Genomic DNA, 20016 nt, shown 5'->3' on the forward strand with positions numbered 1-20016 from the left:
TCCATCTGGCCACTCTACCATAAAGGCCTGATTGGTGGAGTGCTGCAGAGATAGTTGTCTTTCTGGAAGGTTCTCACATCTCCACAGAGGAGCTCTGTCAGAGTGACCATCGGGTGCTTGGTCACCTCCCTGACCAAGGCCCTTCTCCCCCGATTGCTCAGTTTGGCCGGGTGGCCAGCTCTAGGAAGAGTCTTGGTGGTTCCAAACTTCTTCCATTTAAGAATGATGAAGGCCACTGTGTTCTTGGGGACCTTCAATGCTGCAGACATGTTTTGGTACATTTACATTTACATTTTAGTCATTTAGCAGACGCTCTTATCCAGAGCGACTTACAGGAGAACTCTTCCCCATATCTGTGCCTCGACACAATCCTGTCTCAGAGCTCAACAGACAATTCCTTTGACCTCATGGCTTGGTTTTTGCTCTGACATGCACTGTCAACTGTGGGACCTTATATAGATAGGTGTGTGCCTTTCCAAATCATGTCCAATCAATTGAATTCACCACAGGTGGATCCCAAGTTGTAGAAACATATCAAGGATGATCAATGGAAACAGGATGCAGCTGATCTCAATTTCGAATCTCATGGCAAAGGGTCTGAATACTCACGTAAATAAGGCATTTCTGTTTTTTATATATTGTTTTATAAATGTGCAAACGTTTCTAATTATGGGGTATTATGTGTAGATTGATGAGGATTATTTTTTTTAAATCCATTTTAGAATAAGGCTGTAACATAACAAAATGTGGAAAAAGTCAAGGGGTCTGAATACTTTATGAATGCACTGTATGTGAACAACACAGGGAAGAAAGAAATCTACCCATACCACTCAATGGCTTGTTTGCTGTTGCCCACTTTATGCTTGCCATTATATTACCTGGTCTGTGAGGGGAAGTGTACAGTTGATGTCAAGCCTGTCATCACCCTCCAGCTTCAGCAGAGAGTTCCCCAATAGTTTCTGGTGGACGGGGGAGATAAACAGAGGGTCACGAGGCTTAGCTTCAGTAAAGTCGGGAAGCTGTCAGGGTTTGTATAGGAACAGAGAGGGAGAGGGTCTATGTGCAGGTAGTATGGGGGGGTGTAGAGACAGTTCATTAAAGAGAGACAGGGTATTCTGGCAGAGTGAACAGGAGGTAGAGAGACAGTGCTTCTACATCTGCATTGCTTGCTGTTTGGGGTTTTAGGCTGGGTTTCTGTATAAGCACTTTTTGACATCTGCTGGTATACAAAAGGCTTTATAAATACATTTGATTGGATTGATTGTATTAAAGAGAGACTGTGTATTCTGGCAGAGTCAACAGGGGGTAGAGAGACAGTACATTCTGGCAGAGTGAACACAGGGTAGAAAGACAAGGTATTCTGGCAGAATGAACAGGGAGTAGAGACAGTGTATTCTGGCAGAATGAACAGGGGGTAGAGAGACGGTGTATTCTGGCAGAATGAACAGGGGGTAGAGAGACGGTGTATTCTGGCAGAATGAACAGGGGGTAGAGAGACGGTGTATTCTGGCAGAATGAACAGGGGGTAGAGAGACGGTGTATTCTGATAGAATGAACAGGGGGTAGAGAGACGGTGTATTCTGGCAGAGTGAACAGGGGGTAGAGAGAGTGTATTCTGGCAGAGTGAACAGGGGGTAGAGAGAGTGTATTCTGGCAGAGTGAACAGGGGGTAGAGAGACAGTGTATTCTGGCAGAGTGAACAGGGGTAGAGAGACAGTGTATTCTGGCAGAGTGAACAGGGGGTAGAGACAGTGTATTCTGGCAGAGTGAACAGGGGTAGAGACGGTGTATTCTGGCAGAGTGAACAGGAGTAGAGACTGTGTATTCTGGCAGAGTGAACAGGGGTAGAGACGGTGTATTCTGGCAGAGTCAACAGGGGGTAGAGACAGTGTATTCTGGCAGAGTGAACAGGGGGTAGAGACAATGTATTCTGGCAGAGTGAAAAGGGGTAGAGACGGTGTATTCTGGCAGAGTGAACAGGGGTAGAACGACTATGTATTCTGGCAGAGTGAACAGGGGTAGAGACAGTGTATTCTGGCAGAGTGAACAGGGGGTAGACGGTGTATTTGGCAGAGTGAACAGGGGGTAGAGACAGTGTTTTCTGGCAGAGTGAACAGGGGTAGAGACGGTGTATTCTGGCAGAGTGAACAGGAGTAGAGACGGTGTATTCTGGCAGAGTGAACAGGGGTAGAGACGGTGTATTCTGGCAGAGTGAACAGGGGGTAGAGAGACTGTGTATTCTGGCAGAATGAACAGGGGGTAGAGAGACGGTGTATTCTAGCAGAATGAACAGGGGGTAGAGAGACGGTGTATTCTGGCAGAATGAACAGGGGGTAGAGAGACGGTGTATTCTGGCAGAATGAACAGGGGGTAGAGAGACGGTGTATTCTGGCAGAATGAACAGGGGGTAGAGAGACGGTGTATTCTGGCAGAGTGAACAGGGGGTAGAGAGAGTGTATTCTGGCAGAGTGAACAGGGGGTAGAGAGAGTGTATTCTGGCAGAGTGAACAGGGGGTAGAGAGACAGTGTATTCTGGCAGAGTGAACAGGGGTAGAGAGACAGTGTATTCTGGCAGAGTGAACAGGGGGTAGAGACAGTGTATTCTGGCAGAGTGAACAGGGGTAGAGACGGTGTATTCTGGCAGAGTGAACAGGAGTAGAGACTGTGTATTCTGGCAGAGTGAACAGGGGTAGAGACGGTGTATTCTGGCAGAGTCAACAGGGGGTAGAGACAGTGTATTCTGGCAGAGTGAACAGGGGGTAGAGACAATGTATTCTGGCAGAGTGAAAAGGGGTAGAGACGGTGTATTCTGGCAGAGTGAACAGGGGTAGAACGACTATGTATTCTGGCAGAGTGAACAGGGGTAGAGACAGTGTATTCTGGCAGAGTGAACAGGGGGTAGACGGTGTATTTGGCAGAGTGAACAGGGGGTAGAGACAGTGTTTTCTGGCAGAGTGAACAGGGGTAGAGACGGTGTATTCTGGCAGAGTGAACAGGAGTAGAGACGGTGTATTCTGGCAGAGTGAACAGGGGTAGAGACGGTGTATTCTGGCAGAGTGAACAGGGGGTAGAGAGACTGTGTATTCTGGCAGAGTGAACAGGGGTAGAGACGGTGTATTCTGGCAGAATGAACAGGGTGTAGACGGTGTATTCTGGCAGAGTGAACAGGGGGTAGAGACGTTGTATTCTGGAAGAGTGAACAGGGGTAGAGACGGTGTATTCTGGCAGAGTGAACAGGGGGTAGAGACGTTGTATTCTGGAAGAGTGAACAGGGGTAGAGACGGTGTATTCTGGCAGAGTGAACATGGGATAGAGAGACGGTGTATTCTGGCAGAGTGAACAAGGGGTAGAGAGACAGTGTATTCTGGCAGAGTGAACAGGGGGTAGACGGTGTATTTGGCAGAGTGAACAGGGGGTAGAGACAGTGTTTTCTGGCAGAGTGAACAGGGGTAGAGACGGTGTATTCTGGCAGAGTGAACAGGAGTAGAGACGGTGTATTCTGGCAGAGTGAACAGGGGTAGAGACGGTGTATTCTGGCAGAGTGAACAGGGGGTAGAGAGACTGTGTATTCTGGCAGAGTGAACAGGGGTAGAGACGGTGTATTCTGGCAGAATGAACAGGGTGTAGACGGTGTATTCTGGCAGAGTGAACAGGGGGTAGAGACGTTGTATTCTGGCAGAGTGAACAGGGGGTAGAGACTGTGTATTCTGGCAGAGTGAACAGGGGGTAGAGACGGTGTATTCTGGCAAAGTGAACAGGGGTAGAGACGGTGTATTCTGGCAGAGTGAACAGGGGTAGAGACTGTGTATTCTGGCAGAGTTAACAGGGGGTAGAGACTGTGTATTCTGGCAGAGTGAACAGGGGGTAGAGACTGTGTATTCTGGCAGAGTGAACAGGGGGTAGAGACTGTGTATTCTGGCAGAGTGAACAGGGGGTAGAGACTGTGTATTCTGGCAGAGTGAACAGGGGGTAGAGACTGTGTATTCTGGCAGAGTGAACAGGGGGTAGAGACTGTGTATTCTGGCAGAGTTAACAGGGGGTAGAGACAGTGTATTCTGGCAGAATTAACAGGGGTAGAGACAGTGTATTCTGGCAGAATGAACATGGGGTAGAGCCTGTGTATTCTGGCAGAATGAACAGGGGGTAGACGGTGTATTCTGGCAGAGTGAACAGGGCTAGAGACAGTGTATTCTGGAAGAGTGAACAGGGGGTAGAGACAGTGTATTCTGGCAGAGTGAACAGGGGTAGAGAGACTGTGTATTCTGGCAGAGTGAACAGGAGATAGAGAGACGGTGTATTCTGGCAGAGTGAACATGGGGTAGAGAGACAGTGTATTCTGGAAGAGTGAACAGGGGTAGAGACGGTGTATTCTGGCAGAGTGAACATGGGGTAGAGAGACGGTGTATTCTGGCAGAGTGAACAAGGGGTAGAGAGACAGTGTATTCTGGCAGAGTGAACAGGAGGTAGAGAGACGGTGTATTCTGGCAGAGTGAACATGGGGTAGAGAGACAGTGTATTCTGGCAGAGTGAACAGGGGTAGAGACGGTGTATTCTGGCAGAGTGAACATGGGGTAGAGACAGTGTATTCTGGCAGAGTGAACAGGGGGTAGAGACAATGTATTCTGGCAGAGTGAAAAGGGGTAGAGACGGTGTATTCTGGCAGAGTGAACAGGGGTAGAACGACTATGTATTCTGGCAGAGTGAACAGGGGTAGAGACAGTGTATTCTGGCAGAGTGAACAGGGGGTAGACGGTGTATTTGGCAGAGTGAACAGGGGGTAGAGACAGTGTTTTCTGGCAGTGTGAACAGGGGTAGAGACGGTGTATTCTGGCAGAGTGAACAGGAGTAGAGACGGTGTATTCTGGCAGAGTGAACAGGGGTAGAGACGGTGTATTCTGGCAGAGTGAACAGGGGGTAGAGAGACTGTGTATTCTGGCAGAATGAACAGGGGGTAGAGCGACGGTGTATTCTGGCAGAATGAACAGGGGGTAGAGAGACGGTGTATTCTGGCAGAATGAACAGGGGGTAGAGAGACGGTGTATTCTGGCAGAATGAACAGGGGGTAGAGAGACGGTGTATTCTGGCAGAATGAACAGGGGGTAGAGAGACGGTGTATTCTGGCAGAGTGAACAGGGGGTAGAGAGAGTGTATTCTGGCAGAGTGAACAGGGGGTAGAGAGAGTGTATTCTGGCAGAGTGAACAGGGGGTAGAGAGACAGTGTATTCTGGCAGAGTGAACAGGGGTAGAGAGACAGTGTATTCTGGCAGAGTGAACAGGGGGTAGAGACAGTGTATTCTGGCAGAGTGAACAGGGGTAGAGACGGTGTATTCTGGCAGAGTGAACAGGAGTAGAGACTGTGTATTCTGGCAGAGTGAACAGGGGTAGAGACGGTGTATTCTGGCAGAGTCAACAGGGGGTAGAGACAGTGTATTCTGGCAGAGTGAACAGGGGGTAGAGACAATGTATTCTGGCAGAGTGAAAAGGGGTAGAGACGGTGTATTCTGGCAGAGTGAACAGGGGTAGAACGACTATGTATTCTGGCAGAGTGAACAGGGGTAGAGACAGTGTATTCTGGCAGAGTGAACAGGGGGTAGACGGTGTATTTGGCAGAGTGAACAGGGGGTAGAGACAGTGTTTTCTGGCAGAGTGAACAGGGGTAGAGACGGTGTATTCTGGCAGAGTGAACAGGAGTAGAGACGGTGTATTCTGGCAGAGTGAACAGGGGTAGAGACGGTGTATTCTGGCAGAGTGAACAGGGGGTAGAGAGACTGTGTATTCTGGCAGAGTGAACAGGGGTAGAGACAGTGTATTCTGGCAGAGTGAACAGGGGGTAGAGACTGTGTATTCTGGCAGAGTGAACAGGGGGTAGAGACTGTGTATTCTGGCAGAGTTAACAGGGGGTAGAGACAGTGTATTCTGGCAGAATTAACAGGGGTAGAGACAGTGTATTCTGGCAGAATGAACATGGGGTAGAGCCTGTGTATTCTGGCAGAATGAACAGGGGGTAGACGGTGTATTCTGGCAGAGTGAACAGGGGTAGAGACAGTGTATTCTGGAAGAGTGAACAGGGGGTAGAGACAGTGTATTCTGGCAGAGTGAACAGGGGTAGAGAGACTGTGTATTCTGGCAGAGTGAACAGGAGATAGAGAGACGGTGTATTCTGGCAGAGTGAACATGGGGTAGAGAGACAGTGTATTCTGGAAGAGTGAACAGGGGTAGAGACGGTGTATTCTGGCAGAGTGAACATGGGGTAGAGAGACGGTGTATTCTGGCAGAGTGAACAAGGGGTAGAGAGACAGTGTATTCTGGCAGAGTGAACAGGAGGTAGAGAGACGGTGTATTCTGGCAGAGTGAACATGGGGTAGAGAGACGGTGTATTCTGGCAGAATGAACAGGGGGTAGAGAGACGGTGTATTCTGGCAGAATGAACAGGGGGTAGAGAGACGGTGTATTCTGGCAGAGTGAACAGGGGGTAGAGAGAGTGTATTCTGGCAGAGTGAACAGGGGGTAGAGAGAGTGTATTCTGGCAGAGTGAACAGGGGGTAGAGAGACAGTGTATTCTGGCAGAGTGAACAGGGGTAGAGAGACAGTGTATTCTGGCAGAGTGAACAGGGGGTAGGGACAGTGTATTCTGGCAGAGTGAACAGGGGGTAGACGGTGTATTTGGCAGAGTGAACAGGGGGTAGAGACAGTGTTTTCTGGCAGAGTGAACAGGGGTAGAGACGGTGTATTCTGGCAGAGTGAACAGGAGTAGAGACGGTGTATTCTGGCAGAGTGAACAGGGGTAGAGACGGTGTATTCTGGCAGAGTGAACAGGGGGTAGAGAGACTGTGTATTCTGGCAGAATGAACAGGGGGTAGAGAGACGGTGTATTCTGGCAGAATGAACAGGGGGTAGAGAGACGGTGTATTCTGGCAGAATGAACAGGGGGTAGAGAGACGGTGTATTCTGGCAGAATGAACAGGGGGTAGAGAGACGGTGTATTCTGGCAGAATGAACAGGGGGTAGAGAGACGGTGTATTCTGGCAGAGTGAACAGGGGGTAGAGAGAGTGTATTCTGGCAGAGTGAACAGGGGGTAGAGAGAGTGTATTCTGACAGAGTGAACAGGGGGTAGAGAGACAGTGTATTCTGGCAGAGTGAACAGGGGTAGAGAGACAGTGTATTCTGGCAGAGTGAACAGGGGGTAGAGACAGTGTATTCTGGCAGAGTGAACAGGGGTAGAGACGGTGTATTCTGGCAGAGTGAACAGGAGTAGAGACTGTGTATTCTGGCAGAGTGAACAGGGGTAGAGACGGTGTATTCTGGCAGAGTCAACAGGGGGTAGAGACAGTGTATTCTGGCAGAGTGAACAGGGGGTAGAGACAATGTATTCTGGCAGAGTGAAAAGGGGTAGAGACGGTGTATTCTGGCAGAGTGAACAGGGGTAGAACGACTATGTATTCTGGCAGAGTGAACAGGGGTAGAGACAGTGTATTCTGGCAGAGTGAACAGGGGGTAGACGGTGTATTTGGCAGAGTGAACAGGGGGTAGAGACAGTGTTTTCTGGCAGAGTGAACAGGGGTAGAGACGGTGTATTCTGGCAGAGTGAACAGGAGTAGAGACGGTGTATTCTGGCAGAGTGAACAGGGGTAGAGACGGTGTATTCTGGCAGAGTGAACAGGGGGTAGAGAGACTGTGTATTCTGGCAGAGTGAACAGGGGTAGAGACAGTGTATTCTGGCAGAGTGAACAGGGGGTAGAGACTGTGTATTCTGGCAGAGTGAACAGGGGGTAGAGACTGTGTATTCTGGCAGAGTTAACAGGGGGTAGAGACAGTGTATTCTGGCAGAATTAACAGGGGTAGAGACAGTGTATTCTGGCAGAATGAACATGGGGTAGAGCCTGTGTATTCTGGCAGAATGAACAGGGGGTAGACGGTGTATTCTGGCAGAGTGAACAGGGGTAGAGACAGTGTATTCTGGAAGAGTGAACAGGGGGTAGAGACAGTGTATTCTGGCAGAGTGAACAGGGGTAGAGAGACTGTGTATTCTGGCAGAGTGAACAGGAGATAGAGAGACGGTGTATTCTGGCAGAGTGAACATGGGGTAGAGAGACAGTGTATTCTGGAAGAGTGAACAGGGGTAGAGACGGTGTATTCTGGCAGAGTGAACATGGGGTAGAGAGACGGTGTATTCTGGCAGAGTGAACAAGGGGTAGAGAGACAGTGTATTCTGGCAGAGTGAACAGGAGGTAGAGAGACGGTGTATTCTGGCAGAGTGAACATGGGGTAGAGAGACAGTGTATTCTGGCAGAGTGAACAGGGGTAGAGACGGTGTATTCTGGCAGAGTGAACATGGGGTAGAGACAGTGTATTCTGGCAGAGTGAACAGGGGGTAGAGACAATGTATTCTGGCAGAGTGAAAAGGGGTAGAGACGGTGTATTCTGGCAGAGTGAACAGGGGTAGAACGACTATGTATTCTGGCAGAGTGAACAGGGGTAGAGACAGTGTATTCTGGCAGAGTGAACAGGGGGTAGACGGTGTATTTGGCAGAGTGAACAGGGGGTAGAGACAGTGTTTTCTGGCAGAGTGAACAGGGGTAGAGACAGTGTATTCTGGCAGAGTGAACAGGAGTAGAGACGGTGTATTCTGGCAGAGTGAACAGGGGTAGAGACGGTGTATTCTGGCAGAGTGAACAGGGGGTAGAGAGACTGTGTATTCTGGCAGAATGAACAGGGGGTAGAGAGACGGTGTATTCTGGCAGAATGAACAGGGGGTAGAGAGACGGTGTATTCTGGCAGAATGAACAGGGGGTAGAGAGACGGTGTATTCTGGCAGAATGAACAGGGGGTAGAGAGACGGTGTATTCTGGCAGAATGAACAGGGGGTAGAGAGACGGTGTATTCTGGCAGAGTGAACAGGGGGTAGAGAGAGTGTATTCTGGCAGAGTGAACAGGGGGTAGAGAGAGTGTATTCTGGCAGAGTGAACAGGGGGTAGAGAGACAGTTTATTCTGGCAGAGTGAACAGGGGTAGAGAGACAGTGTATTCTGGCAGAGTGAACAGGGGGTAGAGACAGTGTATTCTGGCAGAGTGAACAGGGGTAGAGACGGTGTATTCTGGCAGAGTGAACAGGAGTAGAGACTGTGTATTCTGGCAGAGTGAACAGGGGTAGAGACGGTGTATTCTGGCAGAGTCAACAGGGGGTAGAGACAGTGTATTCTGGCAGAGTGAACAGGGGGTAGAGACAATGTATTCTGGCAGAGTGAAAAGGGGTAGAGACGGTGTATTCTGGCAGAGTGAACAGGGGTAGAACGACTATGTATTCTGGCAGAGTGAACAGGGGTAGAGACAGTGTATTCTGGCAGAGTGAACAGGGGGTAGACGGTGTATTTGGCAGAGTGAACAGGGGGTAGAGACAGTGTTTTCTGGCAGAGTGAACAGGGGTAGAGACGGTGTATTCTGGCAGAGTGAACAGGAGTAGAGACGGTGTATTCTGGCAGAGTGAACAGGGGTAGAGACGGTGTATTCTGGCAGAGTGAACAGGGGGTAGAGAGACTGTGTATTCTGGCAGAGTGAACAGGGGTAGAGACGGTGTATTCTGGCAGAATGAACAGGGTGTAGACGGTGTATTCTGGCAGAGTGAACAGGGGGTAGAGACGTTGTATTCTGGCAGAGTGAACAGGGGGTAGAGACTGTGTATTCTGGCAGAGTGAACAGGGGGTAGAGACGGTGTATTCTGGCAGAGTGAACAGGGGTAGAGACGGTGTATTCTGGCAGAGTGAACAGGGGTAGAGATACTGTGTATTCTGGCAGAGTGAAAAGGGGGTAGAGACTGTGTATTCTGGCAGAGTGAACAGGGGGTAGAGACTGTGTATTCTGGCAGAGTTAACAGGGGGTAGAGACTGTGTATTCTGGCAGAGTGAACAGGGGGTAGAGACTGTGTATTCTGGCAGAGTGAACAGGGGGTAAAGACTGTGTATTCTGGCAGAGTGAACAGGGGGTAGAGACTGTGTATTCTGGCAGAGTGAACAGGGGGTAGAGACTGTGTATTCTGGCAGAGTGAACAGGGGGTAGAGACTGTGTATTCTGGCAGAGTGAACAGGGGGTAGAGACTGTGTATTCTGGCAGAGTTAACAGGGGGTAGAGACAGTGTATTCTGGCAGAATTAACAGGGGTAGAGACAGTGTATTCTGGCAGAATGAACATGGGGTAGAGCCTGTGTATTCTGGCAGAATGAACAGGGGGTAGACGGTGTATTCTGGCAGAGTGAACAGGGGTAGAGACAGTGTATTCTGGAAGAGTGAACAGGGGGTAGAGACAGTGTATTCTGGCAGAGTGAAAAGGGGTAGAGAGACTGGGTATTCTGGCAGAGTGAACAGGAGATAGAGAGACGGTGTATTCTGGCAGAGTGAACATGGGGTAGAGAGACAGTGTATTCTGGAAGAGTGAACAGGGGTAGAGACGGTGTATTCTGGCAGAGTGAACATGGGATAGAGAGACGGTGTATTCTGGCAGAGTGAACAAGGGGTAGAGAGACAGTGTATTCTGGCAGAGTGAACAGGGGGTAGACGGTGTATTTGGCAGAGTGAACAGGGGGTAGAGACAGTGTTTTCTGGCAGAGTGAACAGGGGTAGAGACGGTGTATTCTGGCAGAGTGAAAAGGAGTAGAGACGGTGTATTCTGGCAGAGTGAACAGGGGTAGAGACGGTGTATTCTGGCAGAGTGAACAGGGGGTAGAGAGACTGTGTATTCTGGCAGAGTGAACAGGGGTAGAGACGGTGTATTCTGGCAGAATGAACAGGGTGTAGACGGTGTATTCTGGCAGAGTGAACAGGGGGTAGAGACGTTGTATTCTGGCAGAGTGAACAGGGGGTAGAGACTGTGTATTCTGGCAGAGTGAACAGGGGGTAGAGACGGTGTATTCTGGCAAAGTGAACAGGGGTAGAGACGGTGTATTCTGGCAGAGTGAACAGGGGTAGAGACTGTGTATTCTGGCAGAGTTAACAGGGGGTAGAGACTGTGTATTCTGGCAGAGTGAACAGGGGGTAGAGACTGTGTATTCTGGCAGAGTGAACAGGGGGTAGAGACTGTGTATTCTGGCAGAGTGAACAGGGGGTAGAGACTGTGTATTCTGGCAGAGTGAACAGGGGGTAGAGACTGTGTATTCTGGCAGAGTGAACAGGGGGTAGAGACTGTGTATTCTGGCAGAGTTAACAGGGGGTAGAGACAGTGTATTCTGGCAGAATTAACAGGGGTAGAGACAGTGTATTCTGGCAGAATGAACATGGGGTAGAGCCTGTGTATTCTGGCAGAATGAACAGGGGGTAGACGGTGTATTCTGGCAGAGTGAACAGGGCTAGAGACAGTGTATTCTGGAAGAGTGAACAGGGGGTAGAGACAGTGTATTCTGGCAGAGTGAACAGGGGTAGAGAGACTGTGTATTCTGGCAGAGTGAACAGGAGATAGAGAGACGGTGTATTCTGGCAGAGTGAACATGGGGTAGAGAGACAGTGTATTCTGGAAGAGTGAACAGGGGTAGAGACGGTGTATTCTGGCAGAGTGAACATGGGGTAGAGAGACGGTGTATTCTGGCAGAGTGAACAAGGGGTAGAGAGACAGTGTATTCTGGCAGAGTGAACAGGAGGTAGAGAGACGGTGTATTCTGGCAGAGTGAACATGGGGTAGAGAGACAGTGTATTCTGGCAGAGTGAACAGGGGTAGAGACGGTGTATTCTGGCAGAGTGAACATGGGGTAGAGACAGTGTATTCTGGCAGAGTGAACAGGGGGTAGAGACTGTTTATTCTGGCAGAGTGAACAGGGGGTAGAGACTGTGTATTCTGGAAGAGTGAACAGGGGGTAGAGAGACAGTGTATTCTGACAGAGTGAACTGCGGTAGAGACGGTGTATTCTGGCAGAGTGAACAGGGGGTAGAGACAGTGTATTTTGTCAGAGTGAACGGGGAAGAGACGGTGTATTCTGTCAGAGTGAACAGGGGTAGAGACGGTGTATTCTGGCAGAGTGAACAGGGGGTAGATACAGTGTATTCTGGCAGAGTGAACAGGGGGTAGAGACTGTGTATTCTGGCAGAGTGAACAGGGGGTAGAGACTGTGTATTCTGGCAGAGTTAACAGGGGGTAGAGACTGTGTATTCTGGCAGAGTGAACAGGGGGTAGAGACTGTGTATTCTGGCAGAGTGAACAGGGGGTAGAGACTGTGTATTCTGGCAGAGTGAACAGGGGGTAGAGACTGTGTATTCTGGCAGAGTTAACAGGGGGTAGAGACAGTGTATTCTGGCAGAATTAACAGGGGTAGAGACGGTGTATTCTGGCAGAATGAACATGGGGTAGAGCCTGTGTATTCTGGCAGAATGAACAGGGGGTAGACGGTGTATTCTGGCAGAGTGAACAGGGGTAGAGACAGTGTATTCTGGAAGAGTGAACAGGGGGTAGAGACAGTGTATTCTGGCAGAGTGAACAGGGGTAGAGAGACTGTGTATTCTGGCAGAGTGAACAGGAGATAGAGAGACGGTGTATTCTGGCAGAGTGAACATGGGGTAGAGAGACAGTGTATTCTGGCAGAGTGAACAGGGGTAGAGACGGTGTATTCTGGCAGAGTGAACATGGGCTAGAGAGACGGTGTATTCTGGCAGAGTGAACAAGGGGTAGAGAGACAGTGTATTCTGGCAGAGTGAACAGGGGGTAGAGACTGTGTATTCTGGAAGAGTGAACAGGGGGTAGAGAGACAGTCTATTCTGACAGAGTGAACTGCGGTAGAGACGGTGTATTCTGGCAGAGTGAACAGGGGGTAGAGACAGTGTATTCTGTCAGAGTGAACGGGGTAGAGACGGTGTATTCTGTCAGAGTGAACAGGGGTAGAGACGGTGTATTCTGGCAGAGTGAACAGGGGGTAGAGAGACTGTGTATTCTGGCAGAGTGAACAGGGGGTAGAGACAGTGTATTCTGGCAGAGTGAACAGGGGTAGAGAGACTATGTATTCTGGCAGAGTGAACAGGGGTAGAGACGGTGTATTCTGGCAGAATGAACAGTGTGTAGACGGTGTATTCTGGCAGAGTGAACAGGGGGTAGAGACGGTGTATTCTGGCAGAGTGAACAGGGGTAGAGACGGTGTATTCTGGCAGAGTGAACAGGGGTAGAGAGACTGTGTATTCTGGCAGAGTGAACAGGGGGTAGAGACAGTGTATTCTGGCAGAGTGAACGGGGTAGAGACGGTGTATTCTGGCAGAGTGAACAGGGGGTAGAGACTGTGTATTCTGGCAGAGTGAACAGGGGGTAGAGACTGTGTATTCTGGCAGAGTTAACAGGGGGTAGAGACTGTGTATTCTGGCAGAGTGAACAGGGGGTAGAGACGGTGTATTCTGGCAGAGTGAACAGGGGGTAGAGACTGTGTATTCTGGCAGAGTGAACAGGGGGTAGAGACTGTGTATTCTGGCAGAGTTAACAGGGGGTAGAGACAGTGTATTCTGGCAGAATTAACAGGGGTAGAGACGGTGTATTCTGGCAGAATGAACATGGGGTAGAGACTGTGTATTCTGGCAGAATGAACAGGGGGTAGACGGTGTATTCTGGCAGAGTGAACAGGGGTAGAGATAGTGTATTCTGGCAGACTGAACAGGGGGTAGAGACAGTGTATTCTGGCAGAGTGAACAGGGGTAGAGAGACTATGTATTCTGGCAGAGTGAACAGGGGTAGAGACGGTGTATTCTGGCAGAATGAACAGGGTGTAGACGGTGTATTCTGGCAGAGTGAACAGGGGGTAGAGACGTTGTATTCTGGCAGAGTGAACATGGGGTAGAGAGACAGTGTATTCTGGCAGAGTGAACAGGAGGTAGAGAGACGGTGTATTCTGGCAGAGTGAACATGGGGTAGAGAGACAGTGTATACTGGCAGAGTGAACAGGGGTAGAGACAGTGTATACTGGCAGAGTGAACAGGGGTAGAGACAGTGTATTCTGGCAGAGTGAACATGGGGTAGAGAGATGGTGTATTCTGGCAGAGTGAACAAGGGGTAGAGAGACAGTGTATTCTGGCAGAGTGAACAGGAAATAGAGAGACAGTGTATTCTGGCAGAGTGAACAAGGGGTAGAGAGACAGTGTATTCTGGCAGAGTGAACAGGAGGTAGAGAGACGGTGTATTCTGGCAGAGTGAACATGGGGTAGAGAGACAGTGTATTCTGGCAGACAGAACAGGGGTAGAGACGGTGTATTCTGGCAGAGTGAACATGGGGTAGAGACAGTGTATTCTGGCAGAGTGAACGGGGTAGAGACGGTGTATTCTGGCAGAGTGAACAAGGGATAGAGAGACAGTGTATTCTGGCAGAGTGAACAGGAGGTAGAGAGACGGTGTATTCTGGCAGAGTGAACAGGGGGTAGAGACTGTGTATTCTGGCAGAGTGAACAGGGGGTAGAGACGGTGTATTCTGGTAGAGTGAACAGGGGTAGAGACGGTGTATTCTGGCAGAGTGAACAGGGGTAGAGAGACTGTGTATTCTGGCAGAGTGAACAGGGGGTAGAGACGGTGTATTCTGGCAGAGTGAACGGGGTAGAGACGGTGTATTCTGGCAGAGTGAACAGGGGGTAGAGACTGTGTATTCTGGCAGAGTGAATAGGGGGTAGAGACTGTGTATTCTGGCAGAGTTAACAGGGGGTAGAGACTGTGTATTCTGGCAGGGTGAACAGGGGGTAGAGACGGTGTATTCTGGCAGAGTGAACAGGGGGTAGAGACGGTGTATTCTGGCAGAGTGAACAGGGGGTAGAGACTGTGTATTCTGGCAGAGTTAACAGGGGGTAGAGACAGTGTATTCTGGAAGAATTAACAGGGGTAGAGACGGTGTATTCTGGCAGAATGAACATGGGGTAGAGACTGTGTATTCTGGCAGAATGAACAGGGGGTAGACGGTGTATTCTGGCAGAGTGAACAGGGGTAGAGATAGTGTATTCTGGAAGAGTGAACAGGGGGTAGAGACAGTGTATTCTGGCAGAGTGAAACGGGGTAGAGAGACTTGGTATTCTGGCAGAGTGAACAGGAGATAGAGAGACGGTGTATTCTGGCAGAGTGAACAGGGGTAGAGACGGTGTATTCTGGCAGAGTGAACATGGGGTAGAGAGACGGTGTATTCTGGCAGAGTGAACAAGGGGTAGAGAGACAGTGTATTCTGGCAGAGTGAACAGGGGTAGAGACGGTGTATTCTGGCAGAGTGAACATGGGGTAGAGACAGTGTATTCTGGCAGAGTGAACAGGGGGTAGAGACTGTGTATTCTGGCAGAGTGAACAGGGGGTAGAGACTGTGTATTCTGGAAGAGTGAACAGGGGGTAGAGAGACAGTGTATTCTGAAAGAGTGAACTGCGGTAGAGACGGTGTATTCTGGCAGAGTGAACAGGGGGTAGAGACAGTGTATTCTGTCAGAGTGAACGGGGTAGAGACGGTGTATTCTGGCAGAGTGAACAGGGGTAGAGACGGTGTATTCTGGCAGAGTGAACAGGGGGTAGAGAGACTGTGTATTCTGGCAGAGTGAACAGGGGGTAGAGACAGTGTATTCTGGCAGAGTGAACAAGGGTAGAGAGACTATGTATTCTGGCAGAGTGAACAGAGGTAGAGACGGTGTATTCTGGCAGAATGAACAGGGGTTAGAGACTGTGTATTCTGGCAGAGTGAACAGGGGGTAGAGACTGTGTATTCTGGCAGAGTTAACAGGGGGTAGAGACAGTGTATTCTGGCAGAATTAACAGTGGTAGAGACGGTGTATTCTGGCAGAATGAACATGGGGTAGAGACTGTGTATTCTGGCATAATGAACAGGGGGTAGACGGTGTATTCTGGCAGAGTGAACAGGGGTAGAGATAGTGTATTCTGGAAGAGTGAACAGGGGGTAGAGACAGTGTATTCTGGCAGAGTGAAACGGGGTAGAGAGACTTGGTATTCTGGCAGAGTGAACAGGAGATAGAGAGACGGTGTATTCTGGCAGAGTGAACATGGGGTAGAGAGACAGTGTATTCTGGTAGAGTGAACAGGGGTAGAGACGGTGTATTCTGGCAGAGTGAACATGGGGTAGAGAGACGGTGTATTCTGGCAGAGTGAACAAGGGGTAGAGAGACAGTGTATTCTGGCATAGTGAACAGGAGGTAGAGAGACGGTGTATTCTGGCAGAGTGAACATGGGGTAGAGAGACAGTGTATACTGGCAGAGTGAACAGGGGTAGAGACAGTGTATTCTGGCAGAGTGAACATGGGGTAGAGACAGTGTATTCTGGCAGAGTGAACAGGGGGTAGAGACTGTGTATTCTGGCAGAGTGAACAGGGGGTAGAGACTGTGTATTCTGGAAGAGTGAACAGGGGGTAGAGAGACGGTGTATTCTGACAGAGTGAACCGCGGTAGAGACGGTGTATTCTGGCAGAGTGAACAGGGGGTAGAGACAGTGTATTCTGTCAGAGTGAACGGGGTAGAGATGGTGTATTCTGGCAGAGTGAACAGGGGTAGGGACGGTGTATTCTGGCAGAGTGAACAGGGGGTAGAGAGACTGTGTATTCTGGCAGAGTGAACAGGGGGTAGAGACAGTGTATTCTGGCAGAGTGAACAGGGGTAGAGAGACTATGTATTCTGGCAGAGTGAACAGGGGTAGAGACGGTGTATTCTGGCAGAATGAACAGGGGGTAGAGACTGTGTATTCTGGCAGAGTGAACAGGGGGTAGAGACTGTGTATTCTGGCAGAGTTAACAGGGGGTAGAGACAGTGTATTCTGGCAGAATTAACAGGGGTAGAGACGGTGTATTCTGGCAGAATGAACATGGGGTAGAGACTGTGTATTCTGGCAGAATGAACAGGGGGTAGACGGTGTATTCTGGCAGAGTGAACAGGGGTAGAGATAGTGTATTCTGGAAGAGTGAACAGGGGGTAGAGACAGTGTATTCTGGCAGAGTGAAACGGGGTAGAGAGACTTGGTATTCTGGCAGAGTGAACAGGAGATAGAGAGACGGTGTATTCTGGCAGAGTGAACATGGGGTAGAGAGACAGTGTATTCTGGTAGAGTGAACAGGGGTAGAGACGGTGTATTCTGGCAGAGTGAACATGGGGTAGAGAGACGGTGTATTCTGGCAGAGTGAACAAGGGGTAGAGAGACAGTGTATTCTGGCAGAGTGACCAGGAGGTAGAGAGACGGTGTATTCTGGCAGAGTGAACATGGGGTAGAGAGACAGTGTATTCTGGCAGAGTGAACAGGAGGTAGAGAGACGGTGTATTCTGGCAGAGTGAACATGGGGTAGAGAGACAGTGTATTCTGGCAGACAGAACAGGGGTAGAGACGGTGTATTCTGGCAGAGTGAACATGGGGTAGAGACAGTGTATTCTGGCAGAGTGAACAGGGGGTAGAGACTGTGTATTCTGGCAGAGTGAACAGGGGGTAGAGACTGTGTATTCTGGAAGAGTGAACAGGGGGTAGAGAGACAGTGTATTCTGACAGAGTGAACTGCGGTAGAGACGGTGTATTCTGGCAGAGTGAACAGGGGGTAGAGACAGTGTATTCTGTCAGAGTGAACGGGGTAGAGACGGTGTATTCTGGCAGAGTGAACAAGGGATAGAGAGACAGTGTATTCTGGCAGAGTGAACAGGAGGTAGAGAGACGGTGTATTCTGGCAGAGTGAACAAGGAGTAGAGAGACAGTGTATTCTGGCAGAGTGAACAGGAGGTAGAGAGGGTGTATTCTGGCAGAATGAACATGGGGTAGAGACAGTGTATTCTGTCAGAGTGAACGGGGTAGAGACGGTGTATTCTGGCAGAGTGAACAGGGGTAGAGACGGTGTATTCTGGCAGAGTGAACAGGGGGTAGACGGTGTATTCTGGCAGAGTGAACAGGGGTAGAGATAGTGTATTCTGGAAGAGTGAACAGGGGGTAGAGACAGTGTATTCTGGCAGAGTGAAACGGGGTAGAGAGACTTGGTATTCTGGCAGAGTGAACAGGAGATAGAGAGACGGTGTATTCTGGCAGAGTGAACATGGGGTAGAGAGACAGTGTATTCTGGTAGAGTGAACAGGGGTAGAGACGGTGTATTCTGGCAGAGTGAACATGGGGTAGAGAGACGGTGTATTCTGGCAGAGTGAACAAGGGGTAGAGAGACAGTGTATTCTGGCAGAGTGAACAGGAGGTAGAGAGACGGTGTATTCTGGCAGAGTGAACATGGGGTAGAGAGACAGTGTATTCTGGCAGAGTGAACAGGGGTAGAGACAGTGTATTCTGGCAGAGTGAACATGGGGTAGAGACAGTGTATTCTGGCAGAGTGAACAGGGGGTAGAGACTGTGTATTCTGGCAGAGTGAACAGGGGGTAGAGACTGTGTATTCTGGAAGAGTGAACAGGGGGTAGAGAGACAGTCTATTCTGACAGAGTGAACTGCGGTAGAGACGGTGTATTCTGGCAGAGTGAACAGGGGGTAGAGACAGTGTATTCTGTCAGAGTGAACGGGGTAGAGACGGTGTATTCTGTCAGAGTGAACAGGGGTAGAGACGGTGTATTCTGGCAGAGTGAACAGGGGGTAGAGAGACTGTGTATTCTGGCAGAGTGAACAGGGGGTAGAGACAGTGTATTCTGGCAGAGTGAACAGGGGTAGAGAGACTATGTATTCTGGCAGAGTGAACAGGGGTAGAGACGGTGTATTCTGGCAGAATGAACAGTGTGTAGACGGTGTATTCTGGCAGAGTGAACAGGGGGTAGAGACGGTGTATTCTGGCAGAGTGAACAGGGGTAGAGACGGTGTATTCTGGCAGAGTGAACAGGGGTAGAGAGACTGTGTATTCTGGCAGAGTGAACAGGGGGTAGAGACAGTGTATTCTGGCAGAGTGAACAGGGGGTAGAGACTGTGTATTCTGGCAGAGTGAACAGGGGGTAGAGACTGTGTATTCTGGCAGAGTTAACAGGGGGTAGAGACTGTGTATTCTGGCAGAGTGAACAGGGGGTAGAGACGGTGTATTCTGGCAGAGTGAACAGGGGGTAGAGACTGTGTATTCTGGCAGAGTGAACAGGGGGTAGAGACTGTGTATTCTGGCAGAGTTAACAGGGGGTAGAGACAGTGTATTCTGGCAGAATTAACAGGGGTAGAGACGGTGTATTCTGGCAGAATGAACATGGGGTAGAGACTGTGTATTCTGGCAGAATGAACAGGGGGTAGACGGTGTATTCTGGCAGAGTGAACAGGGGTAGAGATAGTGTATTCTGGAAGAGTGAACAGGGGGTAGAGACAGTGTATTCTGGCAGAGTGAAACGGGGTAGAGAGACTTGGTATTCTGGCAGAGTGAACAGGAGATAGAGAGACGGTGTATTCTGGCAGAGTGAACATGGGGTAGAGAGACAGTGTATGCTGGCAGAGTGAACAGGGGTAGAGACGGTGTATTCTGGCAGAGTGAACATGGGGTAGAGAGACAGTGTATTCTGGCAGAGTTAACAGGAGGTAGAGAGGCGGTGTATTCTGGCAGAGTGAACATGGGGTAGAGAGACAGTGTATACTGGCAGAGTGAACAGGGGTAGAGACAGTGTATACTGGCAGAGTGAACAGGGGTAGAGACAGTGTATTCTGGCAGAGTGAACATGGGGTAGAGAGACGGTGTATTCTGGCAGACTGAACAAGGGGTAGAGAGACAGTGTATTCTGGCAGAGTGAACAGGAGGTAGAGAGACGGTGTATTCTGGCAGAGTGAACAAGGGGTAGAGAGACAGTGTATTCTGGCAGAGTGAACAGGAGGTAGAGAGACGGTGTATTCTGGCAGAGTGAACATGGGGTAGAGAGACAGTGTATTCTGGCAGACAGAACAGGGGTAGAGACGGTGTATTCTGGCAGAGTGAACATGGGGTAGAGACAGTGTATTCTGGCAGAGTGAACAGGGGGTAGAGACTGTGTATTCTGGCAGAGTGAACAGGGGGTAGAGACTGTGTATTCTGGAAGAGTGAACAGGGGGTAGAGAGACAGTGTATTCTGACAGAGTGAACTGCGGTAGAGACGGTGTATTCTGGCAGAGTGAACAGGGGGTAGAGACAG

General features: G+C 49.9%; 1 protein-coding gene across 1 annotated transcript in view; it reads right to left on the reverse strand.

Moving 5' to 3' along the window:
- LOC311141510 (citron rho-interacting kinase-like) overlaps positions 1 to 20016 on the reverse strand; it is a gene marked incomplete at both ends in the record, with an annotated part of 96524 nt that overhangs the window by 4011 nt on the left and 72497 nt on the right. The window contains one exon of the mRNA XM_084176858.1: positions 879 to 959. Within this exon, the coding sequence (XP_084032984.1) occupies positions 879 to 959 (81 nt within the window). The remainder of the gene's footprint in view (positions 1 to 878; positions 960 to 20016) is intronic.

The sequence above is a fragment of the Coregonus lavaretus genome (assembly GCF_964263955.1).
Source record: "Coregonus lavaretus genome assembly, chromosome: 14".
NCBI classification, from domain to species: domain Eukaryota; kingdom Metazoa; phylum Chordata; class Actinopteri; order Salmoniformes; family Salmonidae; genus Coregonus; species Coregonus lavaretus.